General features: G+C 38.7%; 1 protein-coding gene across 2 annotated transcripts in view; it reads left to right on the forward strand.

Annotated features, from left to right (window-relative positions):
• LOC122796666 (cadherin-6-like) overlaps positions 1-20,967 on the forward strand; it is a 1,044,052-nt gene that overhangs the window by 749,030 nt on the left and 274,055 nt on the right. For both annotated transcript variants that reach the window (XM_044065326.1, XM_044065327.1), the window contains exon 4: positions 1,997-2,116. In XM_044065326.1, coding sequence (XP_043921261.1) covers positions 1,997-2,116 — 120 coding nt within the window. The remainder of the gene's footprint in view (positions 1-1,996; positions 2,117-20,967) is intronic.

Raw genomic sequence — 20,967 nt, forward strand, 5'->3', positions numbered from 1 at the left:
CTTGTAATTGAAGAATCTATCTAAGTTCTATACACTCAGTTTTTGTCCTGACATCAACACCCCTAATACTTACTTTAAATAATTGTAATACACGGAATTCAAAAGAATGATCTTTAATGGTGGCCAGCAGATGTTTGTAAAGAGAATTATTTGCAGCACATATTCTAATGTAGTACATATGCTCTTTAATATGTTCTTTTAGAGTATGATTAATTTTACCCATGTAAAACTTAACACATATTTTACAGACTGCTAAATATACCACGTTACTTGTCTTGCAGTTTGCATAAAAATTAAACTTATAAACACAATTAGTTTGTGGATTAATAAGGAGGGAATTTTTAGAAAAGAATTTTGTGATTATTTTCTTGTTGAGCATCCAACTATTCCAATTCTGTATGGGCTTCCAAAGATACGTAAGACTGTGAGTAAGAACCTCTGTGATCCTGTGAAGCTGTGGTAAACTAAGCACTGCTACACAGATAGCCAACACAGATGTCATATTGCCACATTTTTTCTTTGCAGCACTATAAAGTGTATTACATCTTTCAAGAACTATAAAAGTGAGTCCAGCTTTTTTCAGTTGTGACTGCAGTGTATGCTGTAGAGTGGGACCTGATTTTACAGGCAGGGCTAGCCAACCAGTGGTGTGTACCTTGGCTCTAAATGATTGTCACTGTTGAAGTGACATCCCAACCCCATGAGAAAAATGGGAAAAAGAGGTTGTGGATGAATAGATGGGTGGATGTGTTTGCTATGAAGTTGTATTTTACTGTCAATATATTACCAAGCAGGTTCTAAAAGAAAGACTTTGCTATGACATTTGTTTGGACAAGACACACTCTAGGCAAACTTTTCATTATAGGTCGATCATACAGATTTATGGCCAGAGAAAAAAGTGTTTCAGTTCTTATCCTTGATACTCAATGACCCAAAGTAAGAGCAGTACATACAAAAACACAGGTAAGGTATGCCATTATGTGTGAAATGCATGCTCTGCACCTCACCAGCACCTGCCAATCTGCATGACAGCCTACAGGGTGCTCATTTTATCCGGGTAAGTGAAATTATCCACAGTGCCCTCATGTGGGTGCTTGCTAGGTTGGAAAGAGCACTTATGATCCGTGCAGCTAACAGATAAACACACTTCATAACCCTGCATTGTGTTTTCCAGAAGAAGGTAGTATTGTGTTTGTTAAACTGAAAATACCACCATGTTCCGCTCCAAACATCCCTAGTGCTTCATTTTATTAGAGTTGATAATGGGTGCTTGTTTTTACAGTCTCCTTATTTTTAACCTTACAGGTTCATAGGTTCATAGATAATTACCAGGTTAATGACCCCAGGGGGCCTTTTAAGCCTAGCCATGCTTCCAAAGGTGAGAATCAATCTCTGTACCTTGTGTCAAGTCAAGTAAACACCTTAACCATTAAATTAACCCCTAACCTCATTTACTCAGTTAGTATATAACATTAAATTGACACAAATTCTTCAAAGTACATATCAGTAGTAAGTTTTCCAAAATGCAGTCTCAGAAGTACTGAGCAGACTCTGTATGATGAAAGATGGCGCACTAATTAATTGTGCATGACTGCATTGTCTAATGTAGAGCTTACTGCATATCAAATTAAGGTCAAGACTCATAGTGAAAATGTTCATTATTCTTATATGTTGCAGGTTATTGTAAAATTCATTGTGTTTTTTTCATACTGCAGTTTTGCAGGATCTGTTTTGCAAATTATTTTATACAATGCATATCTCAGCATTCAATGCATTCATCATTGACAGTACAGTAAATTATCAGCAGAACTTGCTTAAATATTTCTCTACCATGCATCTTATGAAAGTTTTGTGTTAAAGGGTGTAAACTGATTTGTTTTGTTGTGAACTGTCTTTCTCATACTACGTTGCTGTAAATACTTGGAAGAAAGCTACTAAGACCTACCAGTAGTTTTACATGTACTAATCTTAGGACTCCCCTTTTTTCCTGCTCTAGGTACCTTTGTTGCGCAAGTCACTGCCAATGATGCTGATGACCCCACATATGGGAACAGTGCCAGAATAGTATACAGCATTCTGCAAGGACAGCCGTACTTCTCAGTGGAGCCAGACACAGGTCAGATAAGACGGCATGCCTTACCTTCCTACTTCTGTGACTCAGAATAACATAAGAAATTACATCTATAGAGATAATAATTAAGCTTGAACATGTTCATTTCCAAGTGAACAAGAGAACTTTTATCACTGCTTCCACTTTGCTAGTTTTATTTAATTGTAGACTGTTACAGTGACAAAGCCCATTAAATATTTTGAATCACAATCTTGTTTTTGAATACCACTTTAAGATATTGGGCCTCAATGTCACTGGCCAGCACTGAAGTGGAAGTGCATTGTGGTGGGATCCATTGCCTTTGACACAGCTACCTCTCATGGCTGTATGAGCTACTCTGATGCCCTGGAACTACTAAAGTTTCTGCTTTACAACTTGTGTGACGTATTGCATCATTTAATAGTATCACACTACTTAAGACTAAGGGTAGAACAGGATGTCCATTTCATGTGAAAGAGCGAAGTGTCAACATCTGGTACAGTAGAAAAAGATCCCAGGGTCCATTTTCTGGACAGGAAGCATGGTAGACAATTAGCTTTTAATGAAAAGTATATCTTGAGAGAAATGTAACTGCTGGTAACTACCATATCCCTGTACGTCAGTCTGTAGTGGAGCGGCTACTTTTCTTTGCACAAATTGATAATAATGGGAACAGCAGATGAACAGTGAACACAAGGTGGCTCAAATCAGCATTATTACTTCTGCCCTGGGGCAGAGCAGCTAAGACAGAGGTGTGTGGCAGTTGTTTGGGGCTGTTAGTACTTTTGTTAAAGAAATAAAGGTAAACATTTAGTTCAGTGCAAGATACCTCCTTCTCTGCAGATATGAGTACAGTGACTGCAATATTAAAACAGTATTTGTTTTATTTTTATGACAGAGTTGTCAGCCATAGCAGAGGTATGTCTTATTCAAAACATTATTCACCCAAATCTACCATAATTAAAAAAACTGTAAAAAAACAAAGCTGACACTGTGCATGCCGACTCACAGTGAAACTAAAATATCAAGACTGACTTATGTGAAAATGAACTTATAATCCAGAACTTCTTTATATGACAAAGTCTAAGAATGTCAGCATAAACGGTAGACAGCTAACCAGTCAAATGTTTTTTCTCCATCTAGTGCATTTTTTGTTAATATTCTTATTATATGTTAATTGTGTACATACGCTGAGCAATTGAAGTCCTTTTTATGAGTGGTAATGTAGTAATAAAAAAGTGACATTTTGCTGACCTGAAGAAAACTGTCCAGGCTACTAGCTTTTAGTCAGTTGTTTGCATGCGTGATCTATAATTGCTCTTTCTGCATAGAGAATAAAGGTCTAACTTATCCATATTTACTGCTATGAGAGACTAATTGCAGGTTTGGAAAACTTCACTGCATAAAAGGTTAACATATTATAAAGCTGCAAATATGCTTTATATCTATGGAACAGGCCTGCCAGCAAAACATGCAGTTAGTTTTGTTCTGTAAAAAGCATCTTTGCTGTGTGTGTGTGTGTGTGTGTGTGTGTGTGTGTGTGTGTGTGTGTGTGTGTGTGTGTGTCTGTGTGTGTGTGTGTGTTTGTGTGTGTGTGTGTGTGTGTGTGTGTGTGTGTGTGTGTGTGTGTGTGTGTGTGTGTGTGTGTGTGCAAGCTCATGCATATGCGCACGCACACGTGCACGCAAATGGATGAATGCACACAACCGCTTGCACTCAGATTTATCTCATATGGTTGCAAGACAGTTTACCTTTGAATGACTGAATTGCATTTATGCGAACAGTTGTTTCTGCAAACCATAAAGCCGAAGTACGGACAACATCGAAGGATCAAATGTCGAAAATGGTTTGCTGGAAAACCATTTCCGACATCTGACCCATGTGTTTGAATGGGAAAAAAGCATTCACTTATTTGCCATTGAAACACATGGTGAATCGGCATTATGGTTCTTTGCAGCCGTACATTTGAGGTTTTGCACATTGCACATACGGCTTTCAACAAAATAAAGGTAGAACTTGCAAGACTATATAATCTAAGTTTAAAATATTGTTTCTTGGAATATTGAACCAGCTTCTCCTCTGGAAACCAACAACACAAACAAGGGTGTTTTTACAGGGGGGGTAAGCTCCACAGCTGTACCACATCCCCTGCTAATTATATATATTAACTCTGAGATCATTCCCTCTTGGGAAAGGACAAATAATACCAGCTTCTGGTGGAGAAGTAATTTTGATATTCCAAGAGATCATCTTTTAAAAGTCGATCATGTGATATAAACCCATGCAGCCATGTATGTACATGTGTGTATGTGTCTGTGTATATGCATACAATAAGCTGTAACAGTGGATGAATTATATTATTTTATTATGTCCAGCTTGGAGATATTATGGTACAAGACCAAGAGGCCAGTGCATTTACAACAATGAGAAGTATAATGAAATATTTTCAGAAATGGGCTTTGGAAGTATTAGCTGACTGAGCATTCATTATTCTATGGAGGCACATTAGGGCTCAGATAGAGTCCAATGAAAACCTGGTTCATTTTAACACATCATTAAATCCATATGCCTGCAGAAACTGCATTTTTCCAAAGCTACTATATTACCACATCCAAATTAAGCATCTAAAATATAACCCTGCCAAACCAGAACACATAATAAATGAGCTGCAGGGATGGGATACACAATCACAAATGCAAGCAAAACACTTTGCATATGAGATTGTTACCAAAAGTAAATAACAAAGCACAAAATCAGAAACAAGCTGCATATACATGGGGGATTTGCTCCATCCCACAATATGGAGGTTTTACCCTCACATCCCCTTGCTTATATGTGCCAACTCCATAGTCGCACAACCTCCATAAAAGGGCAATCAGCCCAGTAAATGTAATGCTTTGCATATGTATATATACATATATATATATATATATATATAGAGAGAGAGAGAGAGAGAGAGATAGAGTGTACGTATTATATATATATTTTTTATTTTACTATTTATTTTACGTTTAACATCACAAACCATGAAACACATACTTCACATAATCAGTGTGCCACGCAGTCACAGCCCTTAAGGCAAAATAACATACCCAACACATTAGTAATAGATGACTCTATAGTCAGGTACACTGATGTCCCACTAACTAGGCTGGACAAAGAGAAGGTTACAGTTAGCTGCCTGTCGGGTGCCAGGATCCGCCACATAACACAAGCACTCAGGTCGCTCCAGAACAAGTAGAAATACGACTCTGTCATTGTCCATGTTGGTGTGAATGACCTGCAATGTACCACAGTACCTCCCTGGACTACATGAAAAGAGACATGGAAGAGCTCTCTGATCACATAGCCCAGGCAGGTAGGACCCTGACCCTGAGTAGAATCCTGCCCTCACCAAGAATGATGCCACAGTATAAAGAAAAAATTATCAATTTCAACAATTGGCTAAGTTTCTGTTGTCATTCAAAGGGGATCCAGTATCTGTCCACCTGGAATGACATGCTTGACAAGCCACATTGCTTTGCAAAAGATGGTTTGCACCTGTCACCCTTAGGCTTTCAAATACTAGCCAAGGCCTTTGCCACCTCCATAGTGCCTTTTTTAGGCAAGGCTCAAAAGACAAACCCACCACCGTAAATAGCACAAGTAACCAAAAACTGAGGGTAATGCTACTCAATGCCAGAAGTCTAAACCTCAAAATGCATGCACTCGAGGAACTCCTCAGTATGGAGAACATCGATATCTGTGCAGTACCAGAAACCTGGTTTAAGGCTCCAGAGAGCACCCCAGCACTACCAGGCTATAACTCATACCATACTTTTCGGCCACAGAACCCAGACCGAAACTCAAAAGGTGGGGGTGTATCAATATTCATCAAGGATACCCACAGCTCCAGGTTAGTGGCGCAGCACGATGCCTCAGAGATCATCCATGTGCAACTAACAGTGGTTAAAACTGCAATTCAAATTGTAGCTTGCTACAGATCACCCACCATGACCCAGGACCCCCATTCCGCATTTCTGGGGACACTAGAAAATATGAAGGTCCTACCAAATGCCGATATTGGGTGATTTCAGTTATACAAACATTAACTGGGAGAACTACTCAAGTACTAACTCCCTTAACCAATGCTTCCTAGAATTTATAAACTCAAACACCCTGGATCGGTCAACACCCCCATCAGAGGTGACAACATACTGTACCTGGTCATCACCAACATGGGCGTCTGGTGTTCCACACTGGAGGTCAACCCCTCGCTGGTTAGATCAGACAATAGACTAATCACTCTGGATATCCACATTCTGCCCCCACTCCCAATCAAGGAAACCACCGTGAAAAACTTTTCAAAAACAAACTTCACATTACTTAAGACCAAGATGGAAAGGTTCACTGCCCCCATGCTAAAGGACAATGCTGTCCAAGCTGCTGAATCCCTTACAAAGGCACTCTATGAGCATCTGCAAGAATGCATGGATCATGCTGCTATCCCAAGCAAAACCAAGACTCACTCCTCCAAGAAAAGGAAATCAGTCTGGTGGACCCTTGCCATAAACAAGCTATACAATAGAAGGAGGAAAATAGTACAGAAAAGAGAAAAATTCCAAGAAGGGGAGACATCCCTGATCAGTATCAGCAAGAAACTACGATCCCTCATAAAATCATCCAAGGCGAGCTTTGAAAGAAAAATTGCCAAGGACTCCAAAGATAACCACAAAGCATTCTTTAGCTATGTCAAGAACCTAAGTGGAAACTCTCAGATCTGCTCTGAGTTGGTGCAAAATGGCACAAAATACACTGAACCGACTGATATTGCCAACATTCTGGCAGACAGGTTTAGTGCAAACTTCACCCCCCTCTCACCCCCTAAAGGGCCCATAACCATACCAGAAGAATGGAGAGCCCTAGCAATCACTGACACACAGGTTAAAACAGCCCTATCCAAAGCCAAAAACACAGCTTTAATGGGACCAGATGGTGTCCCACGCTGTGTCTTACACGAGCTCCAAAATGAACTAACCCCTCACTTAATCACACTGTTCAAACTCAGCCTCTCTACAGGCTACATGCCCATAGAGTGATGCACAGCAACCGTTATCCCACTCCACAAAGGTGGAGCCACAACAGACCCCGGGAACTATTGCCCTATAAGTCTGACTAGCCTAGTCTGGAAGGCTATGGAGCGCATCATCATGGAACTCATTAACAGAGACATTGGGAACCTCCAAACATTGGACCCTACCCAGTTTGGCTTTGTTAAGGGCAGATCATGCCTCCTAAACCTGGTGGACTTCTTTGAGACAGTTACCAAGGCTTTAGATGAAGGAAAGGTGGTCTACACAGCCTACCTATATCTTGCAAAGGCTTTTGACACCATTCCCCATTCTAGTATTATAGACAAGCTCACCAGCCTGAACATAAACCCCTACGTCATGAGATGGATTGCCAATTGGCTCACCGATAGAACCCAGACGCTGAGAGTTGCAGGCTCTAGGTCCAACTCTAAACCGGTTACAAGTGGCATCCCCTAGGGCTCAGTCCTGGGACCGCTCCTGTTCGGTATATACTTCTCACAGGTACAGGCAAGCACAGGAGGACTATGGCTGACAAACCTCGCAGACGACTGCAAACTGCGGGCCATAATTGACTCTCTGGCTGATACAGACATCTTCCAGAAGGGTCTCACTGAGACAGATACCTGGTGTCAAAATCATGGTCTCAAGCTAAATGCCAAAAAGAGCATAGTCATTCCCTTTGGAAAAAACAAAGTACCCACTAACTACCACATACATGGTAGTCCCCTAAATACAGAAAATGTAATAAGGGATCTGGGGACCCAAGTAGATAGTAATCGCTCCTTTGATAATCATATCGCCAAGTGGTTAGAAAATCCTTCTATGTGGCCCAGCTAATCACAAAAGGATTTGCATCTAGAACAAAAGAGGTTATTGTGCCCCTCTACTCATCACTCATCACTCATCACACCCATCATAGAGTACAATGCCCCATTTGGGATGTACCTTACAAGACACCTGCAACAGCTGGAAAGACTACAGAAGTACCTCACCAAGAGGATTAATGGCCTCAAACAGATGCCCTATGCAGCTGGACTGAAGAAACTCCAGTTGTACTCGGTTGCATACCGCTTACTCAGAGGTGATCTCTGCCTGACATACAAGGCCATATCCAACCCAGAATTGATGGACATGCTCCACTTAAAAAAACAGTTCCCCAAAAACCACATGCTCTAGGGATCTAAACCTCACCACAACAATAAATAGGACATGCTGAAGGGATAGATTCCTGTCCCAGAGACTCCCCATGCTTTGGAACAGGATTCCAATCTACATTAGGCAGAGCCCCTCACTAACACTCTTCAAGAGACACCATGATGAGTGGATGTGAAATAGAAAATGTCCCCCAGGGATCACTGCAGTGGCTCTGCTGGACAGGGAACTAATGGCTCTGCTGGACAGAGGCAAAGGGAACTAATCTAAGGGGGCGGCGAAAGCCAACACATTCTGGCTAGGCTTATAGATGTCCTCAGGCAGATAGCCTAGTACTTACCAATGAACCTATAAGAAAGTCTGACTAGACACAGGTCCTTTTCAGTAGAGGCCCAAGGAGAAAAGCTCCACATTTACAACAGAACAATTACACAAAATGTCTAAGTATTACACCAGAGAAGTAACACATGGATACAGAGTAATACATACAGTGAGTTCTTATTACATCAATTTTACACATATAGACTAAGGTTAATACACACTTCCAATAATAGTAGATACTAATATTTCTGTCTACTACAAAACATTATGTATGTGCCTAACTATGGAGAGGTAACACAGGTAAATAATGCTATATTATCAGGGAGAGATAATAGTAAGGAGATTAATAGACTAGTTACTGATTGAGAAAAGTTGCTGGAGGATTTGGGGCAGAGACTGAGTCAAACTAATTATTGTAAAGGAAAGGATGAGTGGAGAAGAGAAGGAGAATCAGGAAGGGAGGATAGAGGAGTTAGATGATGGGGGGTTGCATAAGGAACTCATAGATGTCCTTCTATTCATGTTATGTTAAGACTTTATACAACTGTTCTTTATCCAGGATTAGTGCATAAGCATAGCTTTGTATTCAGTAAATGGGATTTGAGTCATTTTTAAATTACAGAGCATTTGTAGTTGTCCGTGTATTTGTTGGCAATGAGTTCCACATTTTGGCTATGCATGCTGAATAGATGGAATCTTCAGCAACATTACTGGATTTGGTAACTTTTAAGAAGGATTTATTATTTGAGCATAAAAACGGAGTACTAGTGTAGGGGAGTAGAAAGTTTTGTAGAGCAGGGTTTTTTCAGGTTGATTTAGGATCATGCAATCATAAGACGTTACTAGGCTATTGGCCCCGAGGCACTTATAAGCCTAGCCAAGAATTTAGCCCATGTTCTGACAAGTCAGTACCCAATACCCCTGTCCAACAGGGACACAGGTTGAATCCCAAGGGTGTATTTTCTGTTCCCCATCCAGTTATCCAGGTTGTGCATAAAAAGAGTTAACGATGTGCTCTGCTTGACCTGGAGAGGGAGTCTATTCCATAGAAGGGAGAGTCTCTGGGACACAAATCTCTCCCGCCAACAAGTCCTATTGATGTCATAGACCAGGTTGAGGTCATGCGTGCAGGTTACTCGAGTGGAGCTCGACTTGCGGATATGCAGCAGTCCCATCAAGGCGGTGTCTGAAATTGCTTTGTATGACAGACAGAGGTCACCTATGAGGAGTCTGTATCAGACTGAGTAGCGGGACAGGGCTTTTAGCCTGTCTGTGTAGGGCAGATGTTTGAGGCCCTGGATTCTCCTGGTGAAGAACCTTTGTGGTCTCTCCAGCTGCTGTATGTGCTTTGTGAGGTACATGCCAAAAGGAGTATTGTATTCAATAATGGGTCTTATAAGGGAATAATACAGGGATGTAATGACCTCCTTGTCCTTTTATGAGATATCCTTACTAATGAGGTGGGCCATGTTGAAAAGTCTTCCATACAACAGAGGCAATATGATGGTCAAAAATCGGTTTCCTATCAACCTGAGTGCCAAAGTCCGTCACAACTGATTGCGTGCTTAGGACCTTGTTATTAATGTGATAATTTGTGGAGATGTCACTCTCCCCAAAGGGGAGGATGATGCATTTTTTTGTCTTTCAATTTGAGGCCATGTTTCTGGCACCAGTCATTTGTTTGGGTGAGACCCTCTTGGAGGATGTCCACATCTCTAGTGGAATTGATGACAGTGCCCAACTTGCAGTCATCTGCAAACTTGGTCAGTCATAACCACTGGTTTTGACCTACACCTCAGAAAAATATATCCCAAACAACAGAGGCCCCAAGACCAATCCCTGAGGTACACCACTTGTTACGGGTCTACTGCTTGAGCTGGCTTCCCCTATTTTGAGTAGATGGGTTCTTTCGGTGAGCCAGTTTGCTACCCATCTGATAACATATGGATCGATACCTACTTAAGAGAGTTTATCTGTTACAATTGAGTGGGGAATAGTATAGAAGGCTTTGGCCAGGTCAAGGTAGGTGGTGTGCACCATCTTCCCCTCGTCCATGGCTTTGGTGACTGGCTCCATGAAGTCATCCAAATTTAATAGGCATGACCTCCCCTTCACAAAATGAATTTAGAAGTGCATGGGCCAAAGTAAGTTGGTTGCAAATTAAGAGCTGGGGTAGTTCTAGCCTGTTAAGTTTGAGTGCAAGGCGATGGTGTGTTCTAAAGTTGGAGTCTGTTGCAAACTTTGCAATCTTATTATAACAAGTATCTAATTTTGCTAGGTATGATTTTTTTTTTTAGGTTTGTCAGAATAGGTGAGGCATATACCACTGTGGAGATCAGATGTGTTCTTGCAATGATGGCCTTTGTGCTATTGGTTAGGTATTGCTTATTTCTGTAAAGAGTACTATGTTTTTTTATTTACTATCTAGACTGTCTGGGCTATATGTAGGTCGAATTTCATAGCGTTGTCAATAACAACACCCAGACATTTTGTCTGGGAAACAGGAGGGATGGTGGTATTGTTTGTAGATGGGATCTTAAACAGAACACAGAGAGGGGATCTATAGCTGTAGTGGGTTGAAATATCATGAGTTTGGTCTTATTGGGGTTGAGACTTGGGAGACTTATTGGGGTAGACTTAGAAGATACAAAGATAAATATAAGGGAAAAACACAAAATAAACAAATTATTGATGACCCCAAAAAAAGTTTTATAGAGAACTGGGAAATAAGGTAAAAGGAATAGATAGACCGCCAAAAAAAGAGGAAGTAGATACATTTTGGAGAAATATCTATGAAGATCCTGTGTTACATAACAAAGATGCTAAATGGATAGAAGAAGTAAAAGAAAAAATAAGAAGTTTAAAGGTACAGAATATGAAATGGGATGAAATAACAACTAGAGAGATTGAAATAAAGTTGAGAAAAGCCTCTTACTGGAAAACCCCAGGCCCAGATGCAGTACCTAACTTTTGGCTTAAAGTATTAACTTCTTTGCACGATGATTTAACCATGAGTAAGAACTATTTATATATGCACCCCGAACACACACCACCCTGGTTAACAACAGAAAAAACAATGCTCTTACTTAAGAGTGAACCTGCAAGCTACCCTAAAGATTATAGACCAATAACTTGTCTTCCAAAAACATACAAACGATACACGGGAATTGATGCTGACAGAGTTTATAGTCATTTAGAAGAAAACACAATTATGGCAGTAGAACAAAAGGGCAATAAAAGAAAGTCATATGGAACAAAGGACCATTTGTTGTTAAACAAAGTTATGTGGAGAATTGTAAGAAGGGGAATAACCTAATTACGGCATGGATTGACTACAAAAAAAGCATTTGATAGTATCCCACATTCATGGATAAAAGAGTGCTTAAAAATGTATAAGATACACCCTACACTGATTGATTACATTACAGTAACCATGAAAGAGTGGCAGACCACTTTGCAATTAAGCCATGGTAAAGAACAGATTATTATCCCAGGGATAAAAATTCAAAGGGGGATATTCCAGGGTGACTCTCTGTCACCCTTGTTATTCTGCCTTGCCATTAACCCATTAAGCTGCTTACTTAACAGCCTAGGCCATGGCTACAATTTCGTCTAATGACTTCTCATATTCTCTTTGTTGATGATTTAAAATTGTATAGCTCATCAGATGAGAAACTGAAAGCACAGCTGCAGGTTGTCAAAACTTTTTCAGATGATATTGAAATGTCATTTGGTCTTGATAAATGTGCAAAAGCAACCTTTAAAAAAGGAAAATTGCAGCACCAGGAAAACATCAGTTTGGGACAAGAATGTGATATAAAAGAACTTGAGCAAGAGGGGGTGTATAAATACTTGGGAATTGATGAAGGGTCAGCAATAAAACATGAACAAATGTGAATAAGACTTAGTAAGGAGTGCTTTAGAAGACTTAAATTAATGCTGAAAACAGCATTGACAACTAGGAACAAGATCCAAGCTATAAATCAATTTGCTCTTCCTGTCCTAACTTATAGTTTTGGAGTGGTTGACTGGCCCCAAAAAGTGTTGGATAGATTGGATATCAAAACAAGTAGGATGCTTCATGCTCACCAAATGATTTATAAAAATCAGTGTATACCAAGATTATATATCCCCCGTTCTGAAGGAGGGGTGGGCCTCCTTGAAATTGATTACATGCATAGATCTGCAATCGTGGGACTCCACACATATCTATTGACCTCACAAGATCCAAATGTGGTGAACATTTTGAAACATGAGGAGAATAAATCTAAGATGATATCTCTGCTTAATTTAGCAGAAGCATATCGATGTCAAGCAGGAATGGACATCAAACCAGAAGTGGATAAAAAACAGGCAGCAACTGAATGTGCTAAAAAAGAAAAGAAAGAATATAAGGTGAAGCATCAGCTGAGAAGGCAAGAAATGAGGAAAAAAACATAAATATAGTTGCAAGTATAAAAAACCTCTGGAAGAGCCTCATGTTGATCAAGAACGAACGCAGGAATGGTTAAGGAGAGGTGAATTTACATCAAGAAATGAAAGGTTAATATTGGCAGCCCAAGACAGTGGGCTGAGTACACGCTGGTTTACTAAGTCCATTGAACATATGGGAGAAACAGACATATGTAGGTTTTGTGGTACCAAGTTGTTAACAGTTACACACCTTATTGCTGGTTGTGATGCTCTAATGGCAGAGAGACTGTATACTGAAAGGCATAATAATGTGGCGAGATTGTTACACTGGAGATTGTGCAAACATTATGGTATTGAAGTGGCTGAAAAACACTGGAAACATGAGCCACAGAGAATCATAGAAAATGATGAAGTTTACATCACATAGGATCACCCAATGCCAACAGTCCAAAAGATAGATGCTAGAAAACCGGACATAGTGATCCAAGAAAAGAAGACAAAAGTAGCATTGATCATTGAAATTGCCACACCTAGTGACTATAGTGTCTTGCATACAGAGAGAGACACAAAGTCATAAAATACCTTGATCTGCAGGCAGAAATGAGAGCCATGTGGAAGAAAGATACCCAGACAGTTCCAATAGTAGTAGGAGCAACTGGTCTTATAAAAAAGAATTTACAGTCATATTTAGATATGTTACCAGTTCATGTAACACCATATGAATTGCAGAAGGAGTCATTGCTGGGCACATTGCGGGTAATGCGAAGAGCACTTTTGGCTAACATCAAAGAGTGAAATAATACTAATTTCATGAACTTTAATCGTACTCGGACTTAGGAATGGGGTTCATTCCCGTCATGGTATTAGAAACCCAAAAGACTTGTAGAAATCAAAAAAGGGTTGAGAATAAGTTGAGCTTCAGAAAGCCAGATTTCAACTGTGGGGAATGACTGCTGTGTTAGTAGTCGCAGCTGTTGGAGTGCTGATGCAGCGCATACTAATGTAGAATTGCCCACATATTGGACTAGGGAGGCATGCAGGGTAGTAGTGTGCACATTGTTAGTGAAAAGCATGAAAAGGAAGGGACCTAGAATGGAACCATGTGGTAGACCTAGAGTAATGGACAGTAGAGGAGATATACTTTGTTGCCATTTTACAGTTTACTGGCACCCTGTTAATTAGTCTTTGAATCAAGTAAGTGTGGATTGATTAAGGTTTAGTTCTAAGAGTACTTCTATAAGTTTGTTATGCGAGATGGTATTGAATGTTTTTGATCGATCTAGAAAAATGATGCTATTTTACCACTGTTCCTATGTTGATTAATGATGCTTATGAAACTCATTAGGGCAGAAGTAGTACTGTGGTAGGGCTGAAATCCATGTTGGGGTTTTGGATAGCAAGTTGTTATCAAGGAGATACTGCATAATTTGCGACTGGATGCATCTTTCTAGAACTTTAGACAGAGGTGACAATACCGATATTGGCCTGCAATTGGACAGTTCTAATGATTTCTGCCATTGTGTAGTGGAATGATGTGTGAGATTTTTCCAGATTGCTGGTACCTTTTGTTCAGAGATGGATCAGTTTATTAAGATGGATACTGGGTAGGAGATGGCATCAGCAGCCAATTTAAGATATTCAGTTGGTAGGTTATCAGTTGCTAGGGTTGTTGGTTTGAGTTTTTTCGGTAGTTTTTTTATAGTTTCAGTTGGTACAGGTTGGAAATTAAAGGTGCTGCTATCTGGACTTGCTGTGAGAATTTCTGTAGAGGTGGTGGAACAGTTATTATTTGTGAGGACTAGTATGGACTCTGAAATATGTGTTAAACTGCATATCTATAAAGTCTGAGTTGTTAGTGGTTGTAGGGTTGGAGGTACTAGTGTTTCCAGGTTGTAGGATTTTATTAATAGTGGACCAAAACTTCTGAGGGTTGTTCTGATGATTAGTTTGAATATCTTGGTAGTGCTTAATCTTGTCCTGTTTGATTTGTTTTTTAGCTTTATTTCTAAGCTGTTGATATTCCTGATTAGCCACTTGTGTTTTGCTTTTTTGCCACAGATTCCAACCTTTATCTCTGTCTTTTAGTAGTGATCTGGTTCCTTTTGTTAAGTGTGGAAAATAGTTTTTATTCTTTATTGTTCTTGGGGGAGGTAGTCTATTCAGAATGCACAGGAAAGATAAGTTGAACTATTCTATAGCTTTCTCTAGGGGGAGATGTTTTAGTGGTACCCAATTACAGAGTTAAGTGTGGATATGAAAGTTTGAGTGGCAACGTTTTTTTTGTTGTTCCTAATTTCATGATACTTAGTGAGTTTTGCTGGATTTATTCGCTGCCTAAGTAAAAAAGTTGGAATATGTATACTTTTATATGCCTTTATCAAATTACTGTATCGTCAAACCCTGGAACGTCAAGATGAGTACACCAAAATGTAAAAATATTGCAAAACCTTTCGCAATCCACATCATTGAAAGGAAGACAGGCAGAGGCAAGACAACACTGCTAACACCTTCACATTTGATGTCCCACAACACAGATTGTCAAAACTGACACAAGCAGAGATGTAGGTGCAGAGTGGATGTCACACAATTTCTAACTCCATACCAAATGTTGGCAGCGATATTTGGTTATTTTGTGGTACTTAGGTGTTAGCAGTGTTGCCCTGCTTCTGCCTGTCTTCTATTCAATGATGTGGATTGAGATACTTAGGTTTTCCAGTGGTGTTCTCATCTCAACATATATAGTAAACCCATAGATATACAGTAAACCCATATATTATATATATATATATATATATATATATATATATATATATATATATATATATATATACATACATATATCGGTAGAAAACTGGCTATCTAGTAACTAACTTATTCTCAACCCAAAAAAACTAAACTATTACTCTTTCTCCCCGAAAACTTAACTATATCAAAGCCTCCTTCTCAATAATGTCTCTAAACAGCACCCCAATACAGGTTGACACTAGCACAAAATTTTAATTGTTACTATTGACGACCATTTAAAGTTTGGCCTACACATCAATAATTGCATCAGGAAAACACATCAGAAGCTAGGCTTTCTGTATCATAACAAGACCTTCTCACCAAAAAAGCTAAGCTAACTCTATCTAACTCTTTCCTCTTACCCACTCTACTCTACAGTTCTCAGATCCTAACCAACCATAGCTTTCTCTAGGGGGAGATGTTTTAGTGGTACCCAATTACAGAGTTAAGTGTGGATATGAAAGTTTGAGTGGCAACGTTTTTTTTGTTGTTCCTAATTTCATGATACTTAGTGAGTTTTGCTGGATTTATTCGCTGCCTAAGTAAAAAAGTTGGAATATGTATACTTTTATATGCCTTTATCAAATTACTATATCGTCAAACCCTGGAACGTCAGGATGAGTACACCAAAATGTAAAAATATTGCAAAACCTTTCGCAATCCACATCATTGAAAGGAAGGCAGGCAGAGGCAAGACAACACTGCTAACACCTTCACATTCGATGTCCCACAACACAGATTGTCAAAACTGACACAAGCAGAGATGTAGGTGCAGAGTGGATGTCACACAATGGCTAACTCCATACCCAATGTTGGCAGCGATATTTGGTTATTTTGTGGTACTTAGGTGTTAGCAGTGTTGCCCTGCCTCTGCCTGTCTTCTATTCAATGATGTGGATTGAGATACTTAGGTTTTCCAGTGGTGTTCTCATCTCAACATATATAGTAAACCCATAGATATACAGTAAACCCATATATATATATATATATATATATATATATATATATACATACATATATCGGTAGAAAACGGGCTATCTAGTAACTAACTTATTCTCAACCCAAAAAAACGAAACTATTACTCTTTCTCCCCGAAAACTTAACTATATCAAAACCTCCTTCTCAATAATGTCTCTAAACAGCACCCCAATACAGGTTGACACTAGCACAAAATTTTAAGTGTTACTATTGACAACCACTTAAAGTTTGACCTACACATCAATAATTGCATCAGGAAAACACATCAGAAGCTAGGCTTTCTGTATCATAACAAGACCTTCTCACCAAAAAAGCTTAGCTAACTCTATCCAACTCTTTCATCTTACCCACTCTACTCTACAGTTCTCAGATCCTAACCAACCTTAACACAGGACTGCTGGCCAAATTAGAAACATTGTACAACAAAGTAGCTAAATTCACCATTCAAAATACATATAAGTGCCATCACTGTATGTCACTGAAGGAAATAATCTGGCTTGAACTACCTAACTTGCTCTTACTTAATCAGTCTCAGATCATCCACTCTATACTCTACAAACCCTCCTACTGCCCAACTCTCTCATCCCTAATTTTCCACTATACTCCAACAAAATCCCTCCATAGTTCCAGCCAAGGACTTCTGCAAACCTACAAACCCAAAACTAAAATTGGCCACACTCTCTACAGCTTTAATCCCACCAAGGCTTGGAACAGACTTCGTCTTGAAATTAGGTCACTTGCACAACCAAAACAATTTAAAACTGCTACTAAACATTACCTACAATATAAATGGATGCCAATGTAATCATCCACTTAAACCTACCTCTAATCTCTGCTTTCTCTCCACTAGCTCTTTCTCTTTTCTCCTCCTATAAACGACTTTCACGTTTCCATTTCTTACTCCTACTTATTACACTGTAAATATTCCTGCAAATTTTTGTATATGTGTTATGCTATTTTTCTATTTTATTGTATGCATTAAGTCACAACTCTGTCTATTACTCTGTATGCCAAGTTTTATTAAACAATGTCAGAGCTTTTCTCCTCGGGCCTCCGCTGAGAAAGGGCTACTAAGCTCAGTTGGAAAAACCCGGTCAACAAATGTAAAATAAATAAGTAATAATAAATAATATATATATAATGTGTGTGTGTATATACATGCTCGTGCACACACACACACACACACACACACACACACACACACACACACACACACACACAGTATATTATACTATCATCTGGGATGAGAAAAATATTTATCTTCCATTGTCATTGACTGCATCATCTTACTTTGAGTAGCTTGTTTAACATTCTTGTTTAGAGCAGTTTAATTTCACCAATAAATTCCTGATGTTTTAACTGTGCATGTCCTCCTTTCTACAATTACATTAGCTGCAAAATATTGATTTAAGTTCAAATTATGAATGATAAATGACATATGTCATATATTTGAGTTTATTATCGTTCAGGTAATGACAAAAATGTTTTGCTTTATTCCCAGCTTTTTTCATACTTCACCCTGTAGCAATACACTTTTTTTTTTTATTTTGAATCTTGATTTCTGCCATGATGGGGACACTCTTTACTAGGCTGCAATGTTTCCCTGTCCCTCTGTTGTATATTTGTCTGCAGTATTGGTTGACTCAAAGGTTTAACCTCAACATTTTTGAACTGCTACAGCAGAGCAGTAGAGCTTAATCAGACATCCACTGAAACTAGATGAATGTGTTGGGGAGTTTTTTAGCTGTCATTTTAGCAACTTCAGCAGCAGTCTGCCTGTGCTTTGCAGGAATATATGTTCATTCTTATTCCTGCAAACATTAACTGCATCGTCAGCTCATGAGTCGGAGGACTGAAGCACATCTTTTCTGGTCAGATTAGATTCTCATTCTTCCAGAGCTGATTAATCATGAGAGACATACATTGTGATCAAGTTCACTCCCCACTCCTTATCACAGCTTCTGGAAATGTCATTTTCATAAGAACATAAGCTCGGCAGGAGTTCTACCTATGCAGCTGTGATATTGATGACTGCACTTCTCTCCCTGACCTGCATTTATTCTGAACATATTTTGTTCTTTAGCTGATACTTTTTTAATGCAGTTATCTACAGAGAAAGTGCTTGAGATCAGAAGAGACAGAGTTCTTTATACCATGATATGCACATCATTACGTAAATATTAAAATGTGAATACTTGCCTTCCTTCATTATTTATCTGATGATAAAAATAGATAATATTAGTTTTGAAACCTTATAAGCTATAATACTGGCTGGTAAAATACATTAATACATTTCTTTTGATTGTTCTGCACTAGTGTAGTCTCCCATTGCTTGATACAATTAATCACATGGCCAGCTTATTGTTTTACTGATATGCAAGTGACTCTTACATTTCATAACTTTGCAACATTTCTCTCAACTGCCCATAATAAGCAGAATGTTCAGATTTGTACCTAATAGTTTTCATCTGTTCTTCATTTCAGTTGTGGTTTTGTGGCAATCAGTGAGGATAGGAGTTGGTAAATAATGGCAGACATTTGATGTTCAGACTTCATAGCAGCAGGGCTAGCCGCCCAGCAGTGTAAACCTTGGCTGTAGTTGATTGTCATTGTTGAAGTGACACCATACCTCTCAACCTCTTAGAGCAAGAAATCTGGACAGAGGCACAGATAATGGGGGACAAAAAATAGGGACAATTTTTAAATATTGCTCTTACAAACTTACAACATTGCTAGAATAACAGGTTTTGCATTAATGTAAATTTTCTGAAGGTTAAGAAGTCTGAAACTCAAATGACCTTCATTATTTTCTGACTTCAACCCTCGATGATTTGCCAGAAAAAAACACAATTTTATTATCAATAGACCAAAAATATGAGGCAAAAATCTGGATAATCTGTGAAAATCTGTAAAGTTGAGAGGTATGAGTGACACCTTGACCCTTTGTGCAAAAATGGGAAAAAGGGGTTGTGTAAGAAAGGAAGGAAGGATATCCTTCCGAAATGTCTTACTAATACAAAACCTGTTATTATAGCAATTCTCTAAGCTTATAAAAGAAATACCTGAAACCAGTCCCTGATTTTGGGCCTTTATCCCCCATTGTTTTTGTCTTTTTCCACAATTCTTACACTGAGATAATGAGAGGTTTGCAGTGCAACAAAAACACATCTGTGAAATTTAAATAAGATATACAGCTGGTGACAAGCAGTAAATACATTATATATAGAACCTTTATGAGCATTAAGAAACTGTTATTTTTAGACTTTTCCATTATTACCACCTAAATGAACCAAACAGTTTATATACAGTCCTTGTCAGTACAGATTTAGGTTAAACCAAAGAAGTGTTCACCCTAGTTTCTTCAGATGACAAGTCTACTAAAATGTTAAGCCCAATGTATGCTTAAAAATGCTGTTGTGGTCAGATAAAATAAATTGCTGTGCCCTAAAGAATAATGTTCTGGGACTTTATCTATAAGTGGCATATTTCCTGTAACAGCAGTTGCAGAAATGTATTTTGACAAGTACTACAGGTTTAATATTTCCAGTAATGCAAACCCCATGTTCTGCACATTAAAATTTATATGTTCAGCATTCATTAAATGAACTGTAATAATTAGTGTAATAGCACTGGATGTTAAAATTCCTGCTTCCTAAAAGAATAACATCTCATGAAGGCCATTTCTGCCTGATCTTTAATAATTCAAAGTATCTGTTCTAGCATGACCGTAAACAGTTCTATTTTTGCCTTTTACAAACTCCCCTTCAGAAAACACACTCTTTCTTATCTTTCTCTTTATTATTCTGAAAGCTAGGTATTAGATTCTGCACTACACAGGAAATGAATATCCACGGCCGTGGAACTTCTTGAAATGCTGCAAAATGTTTTAAAGGTCACACAGCTGTATTTGTCAAGTCCTGCTTATGATAACATGGTGTTAATTGCAGTTTTGCTTTTATATAGTTTTTTTACAAATAGCAGTTAAGGATGGCCTAAGAGAATGATTTTTCCCTTTAAGCGTATGCTAAGGCATACATATGAGGTAGATAAATACACCTTTTGTCTCTTGCAACTGCATCTTAGGAATATACATTTATGCATTCAGGAATCTTTCTATTCCTGCAAAGTAGACAGGTTCTATTAATTTTAAAGGCAAGG

The sequence above is a fragment of the Protopterus annectens genome, chromosome 3.part0 (genome assembly GCF_019279795.1).
Source record: "Protopterus annectens isolate FY-2018-M chromosome 3.part0, PAN1.0, whole genome shotgun sequence".
Taxonomy (NCBI): domain Eukaryota; kingdom Metazoa; phylum Chordata; order Ceratodontiformes; family Protopteridae; genus Protopterus; species Protopterus annectens.